Source organism: Gracilinanus agilis, chromosome 3 (genome assembly GCF_016433145.1).
Source record: "Gracilinanus agilis isolate LMUSP501 chromosome 3, AgileGrace, whole genome shotgun sequence".
NCBI classification, from domain to species: domain Eukaryota; kingdom Metazoa; phylum Chordata; class Mammalia; order Didelphimorphia; family Didelphidae; genus Gracilinanus; species Gracilinanus agilis.
The window spans coordinates 475,957,314-475,981,201 of record NC_058132.1 but is presented as its reverse complement, the minus strand read 5'-3'; the positions used below and the strand labels follow the sequence as shown (position 1 = coordinate 475,981,201).

Here is a 23,888-nt window from a genome sequence, read left to right as displayed (position 1 = left end):
CAGGAGCTTGGCTTCAGGAGTCTATGTAGTAATGGAAGAGAAGGAAACAAGGAGTGAGGAAGATTCCAAAAGGCAAACAACAAGAAATAGAAAAAATCTGAACACCAAATGATCAAGAGTGAACACAAATAAAAACTTTAAAGTAAAAGCAGATAAAGTAACAGATAGGATCATAAGAAGGGGAAAAAATGAATAAAACCTCAAAAGAAAGCAAACTACTATGAACACTGTTAGAGTAGGAAGAAAATGAATCAATATTATTGCTTGAAAAAATTCTGTAAACTCTCTAGAAATTATAGAATAACTATAAAAAATGCCAGAATGGTTCATAAGATAAACATAATTATCCTTAAAAGAAATTAGGAGTATATTTAAATAAAAAAACAGAGTTCTAAATGCGGAATTTAAAAACACAAAATACCAGAGCATATAAAGTTCAATAAGTAATGGAAAATATCTCTCCAAAAGTAGAAACTCTCAGAGACAGAGACAAAGAAAGAGGCAAGAGAAACAGAGAGAAAACAAAGAAGAGACAAACAGAAAGAATAACAGATTTGGAAAATTAAAAAAAAAATTTAAGTGGAAGGAGCAAGTAGGTGATTCATGGATAGAGAGCCAGGCCTTGAGATGGGAGATCCTGGGTCCAAATTTGGTCTCAAACACTTCCCAGCTATGTGATCCTTAACCCCCATTGCTTAAACCTTTCTGCTCATCTACCTTGGAACAAATACTTAGTATTTATTCTAAGATGGAGAGTAAGGATTTAAAAATATATATTTAAGTGGAGAAAAATCTATCAAGAGAACAAAAAGGAACTTTAAAAAAAGGATATACTGTATATCAGTCAAAACAGCCAACCTTGAATATAAAATATAGAGTTAACTTGAGTGTCATGGGTCTCCCTGAAGAATATTACAAATTTTTAAAAAATCAAATGATCATAATGCAGGAAATAATAAAAAAGATTTTATGTAAATCATCAATATATCCTAGTATATATAAAATATTATACTTATACTCTATAATACTGTCTTCTATTAGCTCCAAATCTACTGAAAAATAAAATATATTCAAAGAATAATTCGTAGTATTTCATTAAAAACATTTTAACTTGAAAGTTGTGAGATCTTAATTTTATTCTTTAGTACAACAATTTTAATTTCATATCTAAGGATTGTACATATATTCATACTACCTTGTTCCAAATCCTCTATTTCAATAGTTTTGGGATTTTTCTGCTATTATTCACTCCCAACTCTCCCAACCATCACACACAGGAGAAGACCAGTAAATTATAAAGTCTTTGGGAAAAAAAGAGGAACATTGGGCTAAGGAAATGAGTGCTGCCCTTGGGAACTATCAAAGGCCTGATGAGAGTTATTCATTCCTTTTTTTTTAAATTTTAAACATTTATTAATATTCATTTTTAACATGGTTACATGATTCATGCTCCTATTTTCCCCTTCACCCCCTGCAATCCCCCCACCCATGGCCGACACACATTTCCACTGGTTTTATCATGTGTCCTTGATTAAGACCTATTTCCAAATTGTTGGTAGTTGCATTGGTGTGGTAGTTTCGAGTCCACATCCTCAATCATGTCCACCCCAACCCTTGAGTTCAAGCAGCTGTTTTTCTTATATGTTTCCTCTCCTGCAGTCCTTCCTCTGGATGTGGGTAGCGTTCTTTACCATAAATCCCTCAGAATTGTCCTGGGTTTTTGTATTGCTGCTGGTACAGAGGTCCATTACATTCGATTTTACCACAGTATATCAGTCTCTGTGTACAGTGTTCTTCTGGCTCTGCTCTATTCATTCCTTTTATATAAGTGACAGAATTGGATGGAGGGGCAGTGATTATGTAAAATAATATATAAGATGTTACTACTAGGGTAAGTACAGAATTGGCAAACTGAACTGATCCCTAGTCAAGGAGAAACTATTTATCTAGATGGGGACAATCTGGGTCCTAGTGCCTTCCCAGTGCAGCATAAACATCAGAAAAAACTAGAAAAGTGATAAGGGCTATCAATCAGACTTTGAAAATGAAATGTATCTGATTTAGGCATTTCAAATTTACACAATAATCTAGGGAATCAGGGCATAGAAATGGAAGCCTGGTGAAATAAGGTTGGCAGAAATAGAAAGGTTTTGAAGAAAGAAATCAAGGAGACATGATTAATTTCATTTTCAACATGAAGAGTTTGAGAAACCAAAGGGATATCTATGTGGCAATTCAGGAGAGTTGGTGATGTAGGTGTAGGGAGATGGATTTAGAACCTATGGGAATTGAAGAGTTTACTTAATGTGTGTAAATGGAGAAATAAAAAGCGCCTATACTGAGCACATATGCTTAGGGGAAAGAGTTGTACAGCAAAGGACACTTAGAAAGAAAGGTTGAAGAGGAAGAAGAACTAGGAAAGTACAAAGTCATGAAACCCAGGGGAGAGAGAGTACATAAAAGGTAGATCAACAATGCCAAAAATGACAGAAAGGTAAAGAATAATGAAGAATGAGCAAAGGCTATCAGATATAACAATTAAAGATTGAGGCAGAGGAAGAGATAGAAAGATAGGAGACCTGAAACAGTAATTTCAGTGTTCAAAATAATTCATTGCCAAAGATCACACCACTTCTTTTAAAACACTGGAGAAAAGGTACGAGCTCACACACTAAAGAAAATAAATTTATTTTATTTGTGGAATGCATTTCAGTGGAGAAGAGTTTGCTAAGAGGTTATGATAAAAAGGAGGTCTAGAGGAATCAGTGAGGATCAAGGGAGATGCTGGGTCTTCCCAGCAAAGTATATGTATAAGTGTGAATATGACGATATGTTTGCATGTGTATCTGTGTGTTTGTGGCATATGTGTACATTCACAGGAGTTGGAGTTGGGGTAAGAAAAGGAGTAGGCAGGCAGCACTGAAGTGGATGGACAATGGAAAAGGTTTCTTGTAAGCTAGGTTCAGTGAATTCCAGGAAATGGAAAATAAAAGAAGCTCTTAGATAAAAGGACTACTTGTTAATGATTGAGAGGGTGGATTTCAAAGGATGAAGGGGAAGGAAAAGAAAGAAAAGAGTTGTATTAAGGGATAGATCATTTAAGGATGAGGAGACTTAGGTAGATGACTTTTCACTTTTGCCAAAAGCTACTTCCAATTCTGGGGATTAAGAGAATAGGGTTAAGAGTTAGAATTTTTCTAGTCATAGGGCAAAAAGAAGTACCTTTTTTTTTTTTATCAAAGTTTTCAGTGAACTTTCCCAGGAATGGGAAGGTCAGTGGCAAAGGCAGTAAGAAAGGATGTAAAGTAAAGCCACTTCCATCTTGTCTCCTCCATCACAATCCTTGTGAAGATATGATGCTGAAATGTTGCAGCAGGGAAGATAGATGGTAATTGTGGCTAATAGCATCATGTTGTGAAGGAAACCATTAGTTCTTGTCATTCAGAAGTTATTACACTCTATTATTCTTTCCACCAGAGTGATTGCTACCTGGGTTTTATGGTGATAGAAAGGATTGAGAAGCAACTAATTTAAAAGATAGCAATGGTGGTAGCATACAGTAACCTAGGACAGACTAGAAATTTCCTTATAATGTCTTACAGTTGGGCTTTGTAGCATGGAAGCCTGCATTTAGGGGCTAGGACATAAGCCAAAGTGGTACAATGTAAAGAACTTCTGCTATAGTGATACTTCCTCTCTCCTCAGGTGCAATGATTTCCACTTAAATGGGTTCAAGGATAAGGGTAGGACTCTGATTCCATAAATTTCTATAAAAATGTGAAAGGTGGAAGGCAGCTAGGTGGCTCCATAGATTGAGAACCCAGTCTAGAGATGGGAAGTCCTGGGTTCAAATATGACCTTAGATATTTCCTATCTATATGATCTGGGCAAGTCACTTGACTCTCTTTGACTAGTCCATACCACTCTTCTACCTTGGAACTAATATCCATTATTGATTCTAAGATGGAAGGTAAGGGTTTTTATAAAATACCTTTTTTTAAAATATGAAAGACATTTTGGTTGGTTACAAACTGAGTTAAAGACAATAGTATGAGTATCAAAAATAATATAATCATTAGACATATACATAGAAGTAACATATCCAGATTAAAGGGAGATGATTATCCTATTATAAATCCACTAATCTAAATGGAGTATATAGATAGTACCTATTTCTAAGTGCTGCATTTTAATAGGGGAATTGATGGAATGGAGGCAGAACCCAAGATGATCATGGGGGGGGAGGGGTGGCATGCATATCCTTAAAAAGAAAAACTCTGAGGTACCTAATAGTTATCTTCAAATATATGAAGATCTGCCATATGAATGAATATGTCTATATAACTGTGTTTTAGTATTATTTCAGAAAGAGTAAAAAAAATCATCTCATTTTTGTACTCTTTTGTGAAAAAAGATAATTACATGTTATATTTTGCTTCACATCAACAGGTAACATTCATGATATAGATCTGGATGATGGGCGCAACCCACCAAAACCTAGACCTCCAGCAGGTACAATAGATGATGTTATTTGCATTACTTTCAGTCAGTCAATAAGTATTTATTAAGCACCCAAAATGTGCTGTGTTACTGTGTTAAGTGTTAGAGATAAGAAAAAAGACAAATGAATGTCCCTGTCCTCAAGGAGCTCACAATTTAATGAAGGGAGACAATAAGCAAATGTACAAATAAGCATGGACAAGATAAATGCACAAGCAATGTACAAGATAAATAGGAAATAATTAACAGAGGGAAGGCACTGAAATGAAGATGGATTGTGAAAGACTTCCTGTAGAAGGAGGGATTTTGGTTGGGATTTAAAGGAAGTCTGGGAAACCAGGGAAGCCAGAAGATAGATGTGAGAAGGGAAAGCTTTCCAGGCTTAAGAGGCAGCCAGAGAAAACTCCCAGTGCCTAGAGATGAAGTATCTTGTTCATAAAACAGCAAGGAGACCAATGTCAAAGAGATATATTTTTTTTTTGGTTATCCTGAAGATGATAGGGAGCCACTGGACTTTATTGAATATAGAGTGATGTAGTCACACCTGTGCTTTAGGAAAGAAAATAATTTTGGCAGCTGAATAGAGGATGGAATGGGGTGGGGGAGAGACAGCAGGCAGACCAATCAGCAGGTTATTTGAAGCAACCCAGGCGTGAAGTAATAAAGTCATGCACCAGGATGGGGCAGTATCAGAGGAAAGAAGGGGCACATTCAAGATGTTTTAAAAGTGAAATTGACAAACTTTGGCAGCAGATGCCATGGAAGGGTGAGAGATGGTGAGAAGTTGAGGGCATAAGTGTGGGAGACTGGTAGGTTGGTGATGTCTTTAACAGTAACAGGGAAATTTGGAAGGGAAGAGGATTTAAGATGAAACATGAATTCCATTTTGGGCATTTGAGTTTATACTATATGCACATTATGGATAAAGAAACTGATACAGACAAAAGTTAAAGGACTTGCTAGTAGATGTCTGAGATTAAATTTGAACTTAGATTTTGCTGATTCCAGGATCAGATCTCTATCAATGGATATAATAAGAGCCCCTATCTCTCAGGATTATTGTGAGGATAAAATGAGATAAAATTTGTAAGGCATTTTGCAAACCTTAAAGCATTATGTAAATGCTAGCTGGGGTAGCTGGGTAGTTCAGTGGAAAGAACACCAGGTCTGGTCTTGGGGAAAACTTGAATTAAAATCTGACCTCAAAACACTACCTGTGTGACCCTGGTTAAATCACTTAACCCAGTTTGCCTCAGTTTCCTCATCTTTAAAATGAGCTGGATAAGGAAATGGCAAACCAGTCTTTTATCTTTAACAAGAAAACCTCCAAAAGTATCATAAAGAGTAGGACATAACTGAACAGCAACAATAAAATGCTAGCCATTATTATTTGGTGCAAGCTAGACAATTAATAAGTGCTTAAGAATAATGACCAGGATAATGATAATGGTACAGAAGGTTTTAATTCTGGTGCTTTGAGGTTTGATGTTTATATATCCACTTTATATATGATATACAGAGGAGCTCTCAAACTGGGAAAAGTTAATGACATAAGATAATAATTTTAAAATTTTGGGTTCATTATTAATAATGATGTAAATTTTTTTTTTACCACCTGGTAAAATTAAAACTAACATTACAGAATCTTTTATATGTAATCAAATGAAGAAAAGGAATAATCTGAATAGCACTTTTGTTGTTGGACATAATGTGCTATTCAAATATTTAACATTTAGAATCTTATTTTCAAATGTACATTTTTCTTAATCCTGATACACAATGGAAATAAATAATTTTTTTCTGGGTATAAAATTATATCAGGAAAAGAGAATTCTTGTCTTATATTTGGTGCGGTTTCCTATCTGTGAAAATATTTTGTTTAAAAATCAGATGCATTTAAATAATGGCTCTTTCAGTTTTAAAAATTATTTTTAAAGCACTTAAAAAAGAAAATTTATAAGCCAATTTTAACATCAAAACTTCTAAATTTATGGATTTGAAATTATTTTTAAAAACCTGTGAATTAGGAGAACACATATGTGTCTCATAAGGTTTCTTATCAATGTAATTATGCATTTCTATTTGAAGAGTTAGTCCCAGTTTTCTTTCCTACAGGAGGAGGTGGATATCATTCCAATAATTTTGGCAACACTCACGGTAAAAGTATGACTTGAGAAGACTGAGATGCAACAGTAATTTGTAGGGTCCAACAGTTGAAGTGAGGTGTCCATTACATAGAACTAATTCTTTCTGCAAGGGCCACTACTCACTTTGAGTTCTCTTAGTTACTGCTTTTCTATCTGTGGCAATTAATGATCTTTGCCTCTCTTACTGGTTGATCTTAAATACATGTGGGATTTGTTGTTTCACCAAGCTTGGCCTATTAGTTGTCATGTCCCTTACTTTAGAAATGTTTTTAGCTGGGAATTCTGGACATCATCTGAGTAAACTTTCATTAATTTGGTATGTTCTTTCCTGCAGGAGGAGGGGGCTATAACTCCAATTACAATAATCATGGTAAATACATAATTTTAAAGGAAGGAATTTTTTTTCTTTTAAAGGCTTCCACTTAAATGTGAGCATTTACCACCAAGAAATGGGTTTGCATTATGTATCTAATTGTCAGTTATTTTATGTTTGCTTTCTGTCCTGATTTCTCCATCATTCACATTTATATTCTCTGATCATTCTTTCTTTGGCTTTTCATGATGCTATAACACAATGGGTCAGAGATTTTACCATTAAATTTTAAAAATTCATTATCAAGAATGCTGCCCACATTCAGAGGAAGGACTGCAGGAGAGGAAACATATAAGAAAAACAACTGCTTGAACGCATGGGTCGGGGTGGACATGATTGAGGGTGTGGACTCGAAACTACCACACCAATGCAACTACCAACAATTTGGAAATTGGTCTTGATCAAGGACACATGACAAAACTAGTGGAAATGTGCATTGGCCATGGGTGGGGGGAGTGCGGTGGGTGAAGGGGAAAATAGGAGCATGAATCATGTAACTATGTTAAAAATGAATATTAATAAATGTTTAAATTTAAAAAAAATAAAAAAAAATTCATTACCAACAAAAAACTATTAGAACTAATAGGTTCAGAAATCTTTCTTATGCTGGAGTGGTAATAAATATGCTACAAAAAGGCATTCACTGAAACTTTGAAGGAAGAAAATTTTTGATTTTCTTATTGTAAACCACATGGCATTCCAACACCTCAGTCTAAAACCCTTGTGGTCCAGAGAAGAAAGATTTCCAGACCCCTCTTCTAAGTAGATAATTTAATATTCTCTTCTAAATCATAATTTCTATGCAAGACTTGCTAGGAGGTGTTACTCTTGACCCCCACCCTCCTCTTCATAAAGGAATTCTGGCTTTATTATGGGAAAAGGAGCACACTCCTTTCTCAGTCTTAGATCATTTGTTAAGGATTCCCACCCTTTGATAATATGCATGAGTGAGATAAACAGGAGCAGCCCTTAGACTGTGATTAAGATGATTAAAACCCATTCCAAAGGCTTATATAAATCCTAGTGAGTCATCTGTTGGGTAAAAACACTATTCAACCATGGGAAGTGACCCAACTTGTTTGGCCTTTTGACTTAGGACAATTAGAGTTCCTTCTGCTGCTTTCCTTCACCCTAATAGTGAGTGAGGGGATCCTTTTTGTCTCCTCAAGTTCCTCCAAATCCAAACAGTAAGTGAAAAGAGGATGTGCTCATTCTGAGAAGATAGGAGGGAAAGGAATGAGAATATAATCTCATTTGTCCTAGCTTTGGTTTTTTTGAGCCTGGCTGTCAACAACTAAGGACCTAGGATACTATATAGCGGGGGTCAGCAACCTTTTTGGCTGTGAGAGCCATAAACACCACATTTTTTAAAATGTAATTTCGTGAGAGCCATACAGTGCTCACAGTGAGAGCTGCTGTAACAGTGCCTGAAAAAAAATTGACTTTATGACTCCTGCAGAAAGAGCCATACGTTGCCCACCCCTACTATATAGAATCACATGAAATCTTCCATTTATGGATAAGGAAACTGAAGCCATGGGAGGTTAAACAAATTGGCCAAGGTCACACCGGTAGTAAGTATCCAAACTAGGACTAGAACCTTGATCAGGTGCAGGGCAAAGAGTAAGTACCAGGCCTGAAGTCAGAAAAACCCAAATAGTGACTAAATCACAACAACCTGTCTAAGTCCATTGGCATTTCTTTAGCACCATGCTATGTCTCAGTTCCATTGGACAAAAAAAATTGTAAAATATATCCCCTTTGTGTCTGAAACAAGCTCTTGTGAGTAAGCAATTTCCCTCAAAAAAGAGCCCAATATCGTGTTTTCAAATAACTATATTTATTTTTAAGGTTTTAAAAATGTTTTATTGATATCTTTGTTTTTAAAACATGGATTATTTCCTCTTAATAATGACACACCCCACCAATAATGAAATCTTCTCTTGTGTAATGGTGAGGCACCAGGGATGTTATTATTATTATTAAAATGTAACCTAAATGGTTTGTGGGTTCACACTGGGTTGAAGGAGAGACAGGACCAACCAGGACAGGGAGACCAGGGTTTACTGCCAAACTGTTAACTGACATAGGAATGGCAGTTGGCCCAACAGTCACTCAGCTCACCTAAGCCATGGAACCAGCAGGCAAAAAGGTAAAAGTTTATAACAGTTTAATTGAGGGAAATAATAATGAAGGATGGGAATAAAGGATTCTACACTTGAAACTTAAGGGCAAACCACAGGGGACAGGGAAGGACTTGACTACACTGTTCTATTGACCTAAGCCAGGCAGGGCCCAAAGGAAGCAGTACTGAAGTCACAGGGAAAACTCCTCCAAACCTGGTTCCAACCAGGTTTTGTCAGCTCAGCTAAGGGCCTGAGGGTGGCTTTGGGGTCTCAAGATAAATCCAAGGATGGTCACAGGATGCAAAGAGCCAACTCTACCAGGTGATCCAAGGTACCCAGGAAAGGAGAGTGAATTTGAAATGCTGTCCACCAGATCACAAACCACTTCCCCACTTGGTGCTGCTCTGCAGGTCTGATGTCCACTGCTGAAAGCCTCCACCTCTCAGGATCCCAGGGAATCTGGATGCAGTTTTTCCCTTACTCTGAGATCTTCCAGGGTTAGCAATAGTTATGTCCCCAACCACTATGGTGTGCCTCTCAAGAGTTCAGGTCCCACTTCCTGCTCCTTCATTCCATCTTGGAATCCTCCAGCCCTTCCTGCTAGGTCCAACACTAATACTAAATTAATTGCTAAATAACCCTTACAACATTTGTAATAAAGTAAAACCCATAGAATACCTACTGAATGGGACAACATATACCATACTTTATATTTCTAATCCTCCTGTCTCTGGAGAACGGCAAAGAATATTCCATCACCAGTTCTCCAGAGATTTGTCATTAGAATTTAGCAAAATTTGGCTGCCTTTCAATGTTTTCATTTACTTTCCTATAGTTACATGCACTGTTCCTCTAATGCTGCTTACTTTGCTTTGCCTTAGTTTATATAAGATTTCTAGTGGTTCTCTGACTTTTTAACATCTATAATTTCTTATGGCAAAATAAAGTTCTATTTTGTTCATATATAATAATTTGTTTATTCATCATTACGAATATTTACTATCACAGCAAATATCACTGTGCATATTTAGATATATGTGGGATTCTTCTATTTAACTTTCTTGGGATTTATACCCAAAGAAAATTCCTGTATTTACCGGCCAAAAGGTATGAATGCCAGTAATTTTTTTTTTTTTTTTTTTGCTAACTTTAGAACAGTTGGGCAAATCCACTAACAAGTTCTACCAACAATGTATAAATGTGCCTAGCTTCACGTGTTCCTCCAATTCCAACTTTAGTAGGATTTTAAAGTATTAGTCACAAACTTTGTTTCTTATCTTGAATTTTTCTTAAAGGAAATGATATAAATAAGTGGTATAAATTAATAATTCTTTGAATGAAATTCCTCTTAGGTATCACATTTTTCCTCCTAATTATTCCAATTTAACACAATTTAGATAACCGTATTTTCCCCCTTGTATCTCTATACACTCCCCCCAAACCCCATAATAACCCAAAGCATTTTGTTTGGTGATCTCTAAGCTATACTTTAGGCTGTTATAGCTCATATTTTATTGTCTTGTTATGTGAAATTGATTACTTATTTGGGGTATGAAAATATACTAATTTTTCAGTTTTTACATCAGTTTTCTTAGGACTGCATGCTACATGAGCAAAAGAAGGGTTTGTTATGCTGTCATACTTTACTGATAGCTCTTCCAGTTTAATGGGATATTTTTCTCTCCTACAGGAGGAGGGGGATATAATCCCAGTTCTCATTATGGAAATACTTATGGTAAATCAATTATTTTGAAATGGTGTTAAAGATGAAATTAAATATAGGTTGTGCTGGTAAATGTTTAACAATTGGCTCTCCAAAATAAGAAATTTTACTCAGAGCATACTTTTAAGTTGAATCTCTTATTAACATTTCTTCAGTTACTCCCTTGAGTCTCACATCCAACAAAACAACAAATCAAGTCCTGATTTGTAGCCTTCACAAAATTTCTGAAAGAATAAATGCTTACAATGAAAATTTAAAAATTGGATCTCATGAGCCAGTTTGAGCAGGACCCAGCCAACCTCTGGAACTAACACTTTTTGCAGGCCCTGTTGCAGAATATATTCACTCTTCATTGTTTTATCTTTAGCTACTAATTAACTCTATATTTTTATTTTTATTTTCAACAGTCATGTAATAGCATTTTGGGTGTGGTTTAGAGGTAATTAATTTCTTTGTCTAAGAGTTGTTTTGTAGTCACATTTTTTTTTTCCCCTTCTAGGTGGAGGAGGATATTCAAATTACGGAAATACACATGGTAAATGGAGAAACTACTTAATTCAGTTGTTTTGTACCTTAAAAGGGGAAGAAATTCTCCTAGAGTGTTGGTATGGAAATGCAGATTCACTATAATGAAAGGAAAATGTTGCCTATCACTCTAGTACATCCTATACACTGGTGCCAAAGAAATTTTCCATAAGTACAAATATGACCTACAGGATTAATTCCATTAGCTTCCCGTTGTCTAGAGGATAAAATATAAACTTGTTTGTTTAGCTTTTAAATCCTTACAGAACCTTCCCCCTAACCTACCTTTCTAACCTCTTCTTCCAGCACTCTTTTATTACAGCCAATCAAGCATTTTGAAAGCTCCCCACAAATAATACTTCATTTCCTTTCTCTTTTCTTTAGTATTCCTTATCCCCATGCCTGAAATACACTACCTCCTTACCTCTGTCATATTTTAGAGTTCCTCTCTTCCTTTAAAATACAGTGACCTTCTACACAAAGTCAGTCCAACTTCCAGTTCCCTTCCTCCAAAACTACTGAGCTATATAGCTCATTACCACTTCCCAGATGTGTGACTCTGGGCAAGTCACTTAACCTCTGATTGAAGGATGCACTGAAAAAGGAAATGGCAAAGGAAACCTGTATCCTTGCCAAGAAAACCCCAGGGATAGCTGTGATCCCTGAGGTCATGAACAATCAGACATAACTGAACAAAAACAATGTATATATGTATTTATTAACTTTTATTTATACTGTACATAGTGTTATAGACACTTGTCTCCCTTCTTAGAATATAAATCCCTTGCAAGTAAGGATTGTTTCATTCTTTGTCCTTAAATCCCTAGCACCTACTAAAGTGCCTGGCATATAATGACACTTAATGCTTATGGACAAATGAACTCTCTCTCACATTTCCTAAATACAGACACAGTAGATCATCCCGTAGCATGTAGAACTCAGGGGATTCTTTGAGATCTTTTTTCCTCATTTTACAAATGAGTCAGAAAAGAAAATTTATTAGACCAAGATCCTACCTGATTCTCCACATTCCCTGGTGAGTTCCTTTTTGAACTCTTGTAGTACAGAAAAAATATCTTCAGTAAAAGAACTTTTAAAAGGTTATGTCATGGAATAGTTAGGTGGCTCAGTGGATAGAGAACCAAGCAGGGGTCCTGGGTTCAAATCTGGCCTCAGATCCTTCCTAGATGTGTGACTCTGGGCAAGTCAATTAATCCCAATTTTCTAGCCCTTACAGTTTTTCTGCCTTGGAATCTATATTTAGCATTGATTCTGAGAAAGAAGTTTAGGGTTTGAAAAAAGAAAGGCTATTCCAGGACAGCCAAGTTCTAAATTATTTTCCTATTAATCCCCTCAAGTTTTTTTATAAGTGACTTTTGCATATTTCAAAGTCGATTTTTGTCATTATGTTTTTAAAAATAATTCTTGTTTGTTCTTTCTAGTGTCACATGGGTAGCTAGAATATGTTCTTTATGAATAACAAGAGAATTTCTATCTTGTTAAGTTAAAAAAACAAACAAACCAAAATTGTCTTTCTTTTTATCACAGGGGATTCTATAGCTAAAATTGTTTCTCCTATTGTTTCTGTGGTTGTGGTGTCACTTGTTGGAGCTGCGACCAGCTATTTTGCTTACAACCGGAGGAGAAACTGCTGTGGAACTAATGGTGAGCTTCAAATTAGATTTTAATAATTTAGGTTACATAGCCTCAGGTAAGACCTCACTGCTTCTAAGCATTCCTACTATACATTCCTAATCAACTAACTAGCCCACTATCCACAGTGACTCTTCCAAATCCTTCCTCAAACCTTCCATTGCTATCTCTCCCCCAACTCTCTCAGTAGAGAACCTTGCCTCATATTTTATAGGAAAAAATGGATATCATTTGCTATAAACTTCCCTTGCTTTCATCTTCCTCATCTTTTATCACTCAAGTGCCTTTTGCCACTCTCTCCTCCTTTACCCCTCTTTCATATGATGAAGTGGCCTTACTCCTTACCAAGGCTAACCCTTCTACTTTTAAAAATGATAGCGTTCCATTCAGTCTCCTCCAATGAATTATTACATCTTGAGAATCCCACCCACTCACTCCTCAACCTCTCTCTTTCTACTGGTTCCTTTTGTACTATCTAAAAACATGTCCATGTCTCCCCTTTCCAGAAAAAGTCTTCACTTGATTCCTGCTCATCTTCATCTTTTCTCTTTTGCATTTTGCAGCTAAATTCTTTAAAAAGTTTGTCTGCCAATCCGAAAGATGAAAAATAATCTCCATCTCCAGAGAAAGAACTGAGAGTCTGAATGCAGACCAAAACATACCATATTTCTCTTTCATTCTTCTTCTTTTTTTGCTTGTTTGAGCTCTTTTCCACAAAATGACTAATATGGAAAAATATTTTACATATTTGTACAAGTAAAATCTATAACAGATTGTTCACTATCTCTGGGACGGGAAAGGAGAAGGACTGAATTTGGAAATCAAAAAAAAATTTTTAAGAAAAGGAACAAATGTTAAAAATTATTTTCACATGCAATTGGGGGAGGAAATAAAATATTTTTAAAAAATTAAAACAACCACAAAAAGAAAATACTATCTACAATAGACAACTCCACATTCTTTTCTCTCACTCTCTCATTAACATTTTCTAGTTTGGCTTCTAATTTTATTCTACCAGAACTGACCTCTCCAAAGTTACTAATGATCTCCCAATTGCCAAATCCATTGGCCTTTTCTCAATTTTATTCTCTTTGACCTTACTCTCCAATTTGATACTCTCTTCTCTCTTGGTTTTTCAAATAGCACTCTCTCCTGGTTTTTTTCCTGCTTATCTGACCAATCCTTCTTTGTCTCTTTTGCTGTATGCTTCTATAGATCATGCTCTTTAACCATTAGTATGTCTTATGGTTCTTCCTTGAGTCCTTGTTTCTTCTCCCTCTCTACTGCTTCACTTGGTGATCAGTTCCTTTCTCATGGATTGAATGACTGTTTTTATGCTGATGATTCTCAAATATTTTTCTCCTGCCTCAATGTGTCTCCTGACCTCCAATCTCATATCTCCAGTTGTCTTTCAAACATCTCAAATTGGATGTATAATAGGTATCATAAACTCAATATGCCCAAAGTAGAACCCACTCTTTTTCTTCCTAAATGATTTCCCACCCTTCTCCTACCTTCCCTATTACTATATGGGGCAAAGCCATTTCCCTACATCCTCAGGCTCACAATCTAGAAGTCATAATGAATTTCTCAGTATCTTTCACATGCTATATCCAAATTTCACTTTTGCATCATCTCTCCAATATTCTCCCTTCATTCCTCTGACAATGCCACCACTCTAGTACAGGAATTCATCACCTCACTCCTGGATTATTGTAATAGCCTGCTGGTAGGTCTACCTGTCTCAAGTTTCTTCTTATTCCAGTCCATCCTCCTTTCAGTCACTAAAGTAATTTTCCTGAAATGCAGGTATGCGCATGTCACTCCCCTCTCCTGTCCCATCCCCAGCCCCACCATGCACTGACTCAGAAAACCCCACTGACTTCCTATGGACTCTAGGAACAAATTTAAAAAAATGCTCTGTTTGGTATTTATAGCCCTTTATAACCTATCCCTTTCCTACCTTTCCAGTTTTCTTACACCTTAATCCCCAACATGTAGTCTTCAATTCCAGTGGCATTATACTTCTGGATGTTCCATGAATACCACCTCTCAGTTGGGGCATTTTCTCAGTCTGTCCCCCATGTCTGGAATGTTCTTTCTTTTCTGCTCCAACTACTAATCTTCCTGACTTCCTTTATGACACAGCTAAACTCTGACCTTCTATAGGAAGTCTGCATTAATCTTGTTTAATTCCAGTGTTTTCTTCTTTAAATTATTTCCTATTTATCTCAAGTTGTCTCTCCCATTAGATTGCAAGCTCCATGTGAGCAGGGACTATCTTTTGTTTCTTTTGGTATCTCTAGCTCTTTGCACAGTGCCCAATACATAGAAGGCACTTAATAAACATTTATAGAATTGAATTGAATTGAATGTTTTCAACAAAAAATTATTTTGTTGTGAATTTTCTAAATACTTACCCATAATTTTATCATTTTATTTCTGAATCTCATTTCTCCATCTTTATAATACTAACAGCAATATTTAAATAATACTTTAAAAACTGCCAAGTAATTACCCCAAATGATCTCATCTATTCCTCATAATAACCCTGGAAAGTGTAGTAGGTGATATTATCCCAATTTTACATTTTAAGAAACTGATTCCAAAAAAGGTCAGTTGGCTTGTCTTTGGTTACTCAGCTATCTTGTGTGGCACATGCTTTGATGAGCATTAAAGACAAGGAGGAAACACGGGTCTTCCTGAATTAATTCAGCACTTGTAGAATATCTGGTTTTCAGAGATGTAGATCACAAATTCTTTATGACTCAGGATGACCTTTAAGAGTCATTTTACCACTTTGTTATCAACTTAGCAATGAATTTCCTGGTTTACTATGTCACTAGACCCAGAACTGAAAGAAAAAAATAAAATAAACATGAAATTTAATGAAAGATGAGTAGAATCTTTAAATTTAGATGTCCTCACCCATAAAATTATTATTATTTTTTTACTACCAAGTTGTTTTGAAACTCCAATCTAGCCTAGAGCATGGTTCTAAAGATGGAAGCAACTCATAAGTGTCTAGTTCAATTTTCAAGTTCTCTCTCTCTCTAAAACTTAGCTACCAAAGTGAGATTCCTAAAACCCCTCTACTCCAGGAGGAGCTAAGTGGCCTAATGGATTGAAAGTCTAGCCTAGAGATGGGGGTCCTGGATTGAAATCTTTCCATAGACTCTTTTAGCTGTGTGACCCTGGGCAAGTCACTTAATCCCCATTGCCTAGCCCTTACTGCTCCTTTGCCTTGGAACCAATACATAGTATTGACTCTAAGATGGAAGATAAAGGTTTTAAAAAGGACAAAAAACAACTCTCTACTTAATAAATTCCAGGGGCTCCCTGTTTCTTCCAGGATTAAACATTAAATCCTATGTCTGATGTTCAAAGCCCTTTATAATTTGCTCCCCAATCATCTTTCAAGTTTTCTTATACTTTACCAGACCCTTTCTCCAGTACTCTGAGATTTAGTGACCCTTTCGTCCTTTATGCCTCACAAAAAATATTCCATCTCTCAGTTCTGGTTGTTTTTACTGTTTTTCCCCTGTGCCTAGAATTCTCCTTATTTCTGCCTGAGGGCTTCCCTGGCCTTCTTCAAATCCCAGCTAAAGCTTTATCTTTTATATGAAGTCTTTCCAGATGTCCCTTAATTTTAATGACTTCCTTCTATTAATTATATTATATGATAAGATATTACTACATATATACATATATATACTATATGAATGATTAACATTAATAATAAAATCTGTTGATTTAGTCTATATACTTTATTCAGAATTGTTCATTTTTTAGCTTCTTCATTAGTTTGTGAGCTCCTTGAGAGTAGGGACTTGCTTTTCTTTTATTTTTTTATCAATCTTTTTAAATTAAAAATGTATTTTATTTTTTATTTTATTTATTTTATAAAATATTATAATGTATAATAATATGAAATAACATAAAATGTTATTTATTTTATTAATCTTTTTATTACCAATGTTTGGCATGCTGCTTGACACATAATAGGAGCTTAATAAGTGTTTATTGACTGATTGAATGATAGTAAGTGGTAAATAAGGGTCTTCTGAAAGCCCAGGTCTTCTGCCTCCCAGGCTCCCTGCTGTGCTGCCTCCNTCACGGGAAATGTAGTTTTTATACATTTCCCAGATCCACTTGTTACAATTCCCCGTGAGGTCCGGCAAAAAAAAAGGTTAGTCCTTTTTTCTTCGCTGGACCTGTAAAAATAGACAACTTCTAAATTTTTCAGGAATTTGGGGATAAAGAAATAGATGAACAAATGGTTAAAATTAGACGCATTGACAAAAAACCAATTTGGGGGGCTGTCCCCCACTGGCACAACAGTGTACAATTTAAAACAATACATACAACTCAATTTCAACTCCCCATAGTTCAATCAACTGCACCCCAAAGTTCAATTTTTGGTCTTCATGGTACAGTGAAGGCTTCTCTGACATCTTCATGGTGTCTTCACCAAAACAAGTTCGTCGTCTGGATTCTGGGGAGATGGCAAGATCCTTATCCTGAAATTATTCTCAAAAGAAATTAAACTTTACATTATAGATTACAAAACATACATTTTCTTCTAAGATTTTATATAATTCCCCGTGAAATTACTCCTAAAAGAGTTAAATAAATATACATATATTTTTACATTATCGAATTTTAAAAAACTTAATAGATATCCCCGTGAGATAATTCTTAAACACACCTTTTTTCTAAAAAAGGGTATCTCAGGTCAGGTAAGGATGGCAAAATACAAAGAATAGAATTCAAGAAAAAAGAAGAAAAATTAACTTGTGAATGAAATGTGCAAAAATCTGGGGAAAATAAACTTAGACCTTTGAATGAAGGTCTAATTAAAGTGAATTCGGCAGTGTGCAATTACCCATTCAGAGCCAGGACTTAAGGAAAATGTCTCTCTGATCTGACTTATCATCAGCTTTTTAGGGAAATGAGCCAAATAAATAACCAATCTTAGGTGCTTTCTAGGAATCTAAGTCGAGGGGACCCACGTCCTCTAAAGTTTTAGAAAAGACTGGGACTCCAGGACTCAACCCCAATTTTTCAAGCTCTAAAGTATTGGCATAGAACTGCTATTTCCAAGCAGATTTTAGTCAGTCAAGTCTCTGACCATGTGCTTTCTTTAGCACTATTAATGGCTTTCATATTCCCTTCTGGAATCAAAGAGGCATTTAAATCACAGTCCTATAGGCTCAGGTATTTGCTGTAGAATCAGAAAAAGGATAAATAATGATTATATATGTACTTCCAGTACAATATGAGAAAAAAGGAAAATCAATTGCTCATTAGAAAAATGTTTTAAAAATCAAAAAAAATATATATATAGCTTAGAATTAGAAGGGTTATGTTACCCAAAAATGAGATTTTCATTTTGTGAGTGTAAATGGATCTTACAAAAAGCAGATTCACAATGCACATTCAAATAGAGTACCATTATTTCCAGTAGCACATTTTAAAACAATAAACAGTGATGTTCAAAATCATATACTTGTTACAACTTTTAACCCTTGGCAAATGCTGTTATTGCTTCCATAGAAAAATGTGATATTTAAAAAAGAAACCTTCTGGTATAATCATCCTCAGATAAGAATATACAGGAGCTCCTTGGCTTCCTGTTTTTAAAAAATCCTGGATAGGAATGCTTCTACCCATTTAAGGCAATAATATCTCTTATAATAAAATATATAAAAGCTTTATCCTTTAAGACAACAATTCTTAAGGATTTAAAGTAAAAGTTAAAAAAGATCTCTTGTAAAATTACAAGGTAATATTTAAAGCATGGAAACTTTCAAGGTTCTTTGCAATTACCAAGACAGAATAAATTTTAAAGACATGTGCTCTATAAGATGTTCATAGGTGATACATATAACCACATTGTTTCTCATACAGTAAGCTTTAAGTAAATTAGGAAATATAATAACATCATAAGCAGAAACTTCATTAGTGTAAAATGATTCAGTGCAACAGGAAAATCAACGATATAAGCAAGATTAATTTACAAAACTAATTAACAATATACAGTAAGATACAGCCTTTTTAAAACAGAATTAAAGCTCATTCAGTTCCGAGGTTTTAAAAGTTCACCCCTGATTTCAATTTAAGGTTCTTTTGATTGAGTTCTGCTGAGTTTAAGGGTTTGTTTTTTTCTTTTTTATCACCAGTCTTTGCTATCAGTTCAAAGTTCTGAGCAGGTATGGGGTGAATAGGCTTCCCCTAAATTCAGTTTTTTTTAATAATCGCAAAAGTTTGAATAGGCCAAGCGCCTGAGAGGTTCAGATGCTAGGTCCACGTGGGCTTGGGGTTAGAGAAAAGCTCAGGAAAACTACCCACGTGTAGAGTCTGTGTGGGTTGTTGCCTAATTAGGTCTTTAGAGAAACACGTGGAAGGCTAGAATGTCTCCTATAAGAAAGTAGAGAGAAAGGGGAATATACCCAAATGGTTTGCGTCAGAGCTGAAGCAGTCTCTGGAGGTCTCGATCTCAGCAAAGGCGGCAGGTCTGGGTTCCTTCCCGGAAATCTCAGGTTCTGGGGCTCGGGGTTGAAGGCTGGAAGTGGTCAGGATCAGCAGCAGCAGCAGCAGCAGCAGCAGCAGCAGCAGCAGCACATTGGCTGGGCTCCGGCATTTTAGTTTAAAGCCAAAAGCCCGAATTGGCTGGCCTGACCTCCCTCCCAAGGTGGCTTGGGCTGGACTGGCCGGCTGAGTCCCACTGGAGGCAAAAACGTGCTCTTGCATTTAGCAAAAGCATGGCAAGGAAAGTCACTTTCCTTTTTTAAAAAAGTGCTCAAAAGAGCTGAGCCAGATGGCCAAAAAGCAGGCATGGCTATCGTTAGGCTATCTGGAAGATTCGCTTCTGAGACTCTGGGTCCCAGAGCCGCATGGCTTTTTCCTCTTAGGCTATCTAGAAAATTGAAAATTCTATTTCCAAACTTCTGGTTGCCATATTTGTTAATATGAAAAATGATAGATGCTAGTATAAATATATAAATTAGTATTTTAATTAAAGCCATGTTGATAGATAAAATCATTAGACCACGCGCTTGTAAGCATTCAAAACTGCCACCTCCATACTGCCTCCTAGCCAAGCCCTACTCGCCAAAAAAGAGCTTGCTGGCAAAAGAGAGCCACTCCCTCCTAACCCACGAGATTTAAGCTCTCCCCTGCGTCAAGACGTCGGAAACGGAAATCAGTTGGACCATGTTGGATCACGGGAAATGTAGTTTTTATACATTTCCCAGATCCACTTGTTACACTATTTAATTTTATTTGAAACCCACAAAGACAACTCTAAAGTTTAGATCAGAAAGGAAGAAGTGGTGCTTACTCTCAGAGATATTAATTCAAAATTTAAATATAGGCTCCATCCTAGGATGTTATATTTTTTTTTCTTTCTGTGTGAGAACATAAGGATTGTGTTCAGAGAAGAAACAGTGACTGGATGTCAAATTTTGGATTCATAAATGGAAAATTTTCAGTTTTGGCCTCAATCTCCTGTAAATTGCAAGATGGTCTCCCTCTGCTGGCAGTTGAGCAAGATTGCAATTTTGCATCACTAAAATTCGACCTCTTGACAAGTTTCCTAAATAAATTTATGAAAAACAAATTTTATTATTACAGAAAGGCTTTAGCTTTATTTTGATTGATCTTCAATTGATTGAGACTTCTAAAATCCCACCATTAGATATAAAAATCTGCCCATTAACTTGATTTGATTTGTGCTTTTGTGGGAAAGGGAATTCAGATCTGTGATTTTATCAGTTTAGGGAACTCCCAACATGGAAACCCTCTTTAGAAATGTAATCCAGCCTCTTCCTCTATAAGAAGTTTCTCTAAATCATCCCCAAAAAATGGTTACCTATTTTTACTGAAAGACTTGGTAAGACAGCTAAATGGCAAAGTGGATAGAGCACAGAACCTGGAATCAGGAAAATCTAAGTTCAAATTTAGCCTCACATTACTTATCATTTCTATAACTCTAGGTAAGTAATCCAGCCTCTATCTGCCTCAGTTTCCTTATCTACAAGGTGAGAGTATTAGCAGCATTTACATATCAAAATGGTTGTGAGGATCAAATATTTGTAAGCCACTTTGCAAAAATTAAGGCATTCTATAGATGCTAGCTATTATTATTGGTTATTAAAAAGCAGACCCCAGTACTTCTCAAGGCAGCTCAAAGCTCAAACAAGCATACACTTGTTGATTGACTCTAATTTATAGATTATTGTGGGGGGAGGGCAGTTTCTCCTTACCTCAAGTCTAAATTATCCCCCTCTGCAAATTGTATACGTTGCTCCTAGTTCTGCTCTCTGGCATCAAGCAAAACATGTCTAGTATCTTAGATCACCCATACGTTGAATCTTCAAACACTTTGCCAAGGCTACTAAAATATAATACCTACATTGCTTCTTTGGACAGCTTGAAGACAGTTATCACATACATCTCCAGTAGGGCTTTTCTTCTCCTTCTCCATGTTAAACATATTATGATTTCAACTGATCCTCATATCCTTCATATACATACATATGTGATATATATTCATATATATCCTTCAAAGCTTTGAAGGCTCTCATCATCTTGGTTACCCTTCTCTGGAAAGTCTCTAGCTTTTTATTGTCCTTAAATGGGACATCTAGAATTAGCTATATTACTACAGATGTACTGTGCAGGACAGTCATTACTTCTCCTTTTATGATCATTTTGCTTTTTATATGCTCTCTAAGATATGATTAAATTTTGGAGCAACCACATTGGATTGTTGACTCATATCGAACTTACATTCCATTAGAAGTTTTAATTCTTTTTCAAATTAACTGACACATCGATCCCAAACTCCCCCATTTTATGTCTATAATGTTAACTTTTTGAACTTCTCTGATATTTTGATTTTATACTTATTAAAATTAACCCAGACTTCAGGAATGTTTTGATATTTCTAGATCCTCAATCTGTCATCCACTTAAAATTTTGAAAAACATGACATTTGTATCTTTATCAAAGTTATTGGGAAAGTTGTTAAATAACTGGAAAATGTTCTGGATTTATATTCAGAGACCCTAAAATTTAATCTGGGCTTTGTCACTTATTACCTTTTTGACCTTGGAAATATCACTTAAACTTATGGGCCTCAGTTCCTCATGCATAAAATAAAGAGGTTGGACAAGATGTTTCATTCTGAAATTCTTTCCTGCCCTACATCCATGATCCCATCAACCAAGGATAGATCCTTCAGATACTCCACAAAAGACCTCCCTCCTAACTTATTTCCTAAATAAATTTATGAAAAACAAATTTTATTATTACAGAAAGGCTTTAGCTTTATTTTGATTGATCTTCAATTGATGCTAGTGATTACTTTATATTGATGCTAGTGATTACTTTGGAGTATAGTCATTCGATAAGCTCGAAATTTGCCTAAATTGCACTATTACTTCTATCTACCTACAAGTTTAACATTGAGAATTATTTTACTAAAATCTAGGGAAATTATATATATATATAGTGGGCATTCTAAAGAATGACATTTTCCTTATCATCTTCCTTTTCAGAGCCAGAGACTGTCTGAAAGAGGAAGGAATCTGCAGTGACTTTTACATGAACTGTAATAAGATCAGAATGGACATTTCTCATGTATGTTATATAGAAGGATTTTTTAATGTAATGGGAACACATCAATCTACCAAAAGAATTTTATTCTTTTAAAACATTTAGTTCATCTAAATGAGGATTCCAAACTTCTTTGTATAATGTAGATACAATGATATATCCTGTAGTATAATGATGCTTTTTACAAAAAAAAAAAAAAAAGGAAAACTGAACTATTGGCTATAATGTTTAATGTGGAAATGAGAATTTAGACTCTTCTTACTTCTTAGAAAATCTTTTATAAGAATATATAAAAGTTTTAACTATTACTTTTTTCATAATGCCTACAGTTTTAGAGAGACCACTATAGATGTACTTAGTTCCCTGTCACATATACAATGGGTAACAATGAAAAGGTAAAGAAAACATCCCATTTCAACAATATTTTTGTGTGGAAAGTCATCAGAGCAAATGATGTTTTTTTTTTAATTTCAATGATAGGTCTTATTTATGAGCAAAATTGATTCACTTCCAACATTGATAGAAAAAGTTAGATACTCTACATTTGATATTTCTGTGACTATTTGGGCATGGTTATTAGGAGAAAAGTAAATGACATCATTAAATTAAGATTATAAATGCAACATACTAAAAATGAAATTCCTGGGGTTAGTAATTTTGAAGCTTTATTGTTCCATTTCTTCCTAAGGTATTTTCTTTTTTAAATAAAAACAAGAAATATAGACTGGTTTTTGAGTCATTGTAATTCTGGATTTTTAATTTGTTGTCATCAGCACTTGGATTTAATTCATATCAATATTCTACTTCCTTCATTGTGACACTTCTGTAACATCACATGTATATATAAAAGCTTAACTCCTGTGATTGTGTTGAAATGTTTATATTTGAGTGTGTGATTTCCAATACAAAAGAATGAACATTCTTTTGGAGTAGGACTTGTTTCTTTCTCTTTTTATTTTGTATCCTTAGACCCCAGCATGGTGCCTGATATTTCAGTGGTGTTTAATGATGTTTTTGATTGAATGACTAATTGATTACATCTATATGGCACCAAAGTCCAAGGGAATACTAAAGAGGTGCTTAATTATTTATGGTAGGTTAGCTGAGAAATATTAAAAAAATGGTAAGAAGACTACTTTTTGGTTTGCTATAGTAAAAACGTTAGTCTTGAAATTATCTAAAATTCATAGATAGATGAAATATGATCCAGCTACCACCTA

General features: G+C 35.3%; 1 protein-coding gene across 1 annotated transcript in view; it reads left to right on the top strand.

The window, feature by feature from the left end:
• Positions 1-23,590, top strand: part of XG (Xg glycoprotein (Xg blood group)) — a 54,072-nt gene extending 30,482 nt beyond the window's left edge. Inside the window, exons 5-11 of the mRNA XM_044666990.1 lie at positions 4,450-4,512; positions 6,616-6,663; positions 6,982-7,017; positions 10,837-10,881; positions 11,369-11,404; positions 12,943-13,059; positions 22,611-23,590. Coding sequence (XP_044522925.1) covers positions 4,450-4,512; positions 6,616-6,663; positions 6,982-7,017; positions 10,837-10,881; positions 11,369-11,404; positions 12,943-13,059; positions 22,611-22,627 — 362 coding nt within the window. The 3' untranslated portion in view covers positions 22,628-23,590. The remainder of the gene's footprint in view (positions 1-4,449; positions 4,513-6,615; positions 6,664-6,981; positions 7,018-10,836; positions 10,882-11,368; positions 11,405-12,942; positions 13,060-22,610) is intronic.
• The last annotated feature ends 298 nt before the right edge of the window (positions 23,591-23,888 follow it).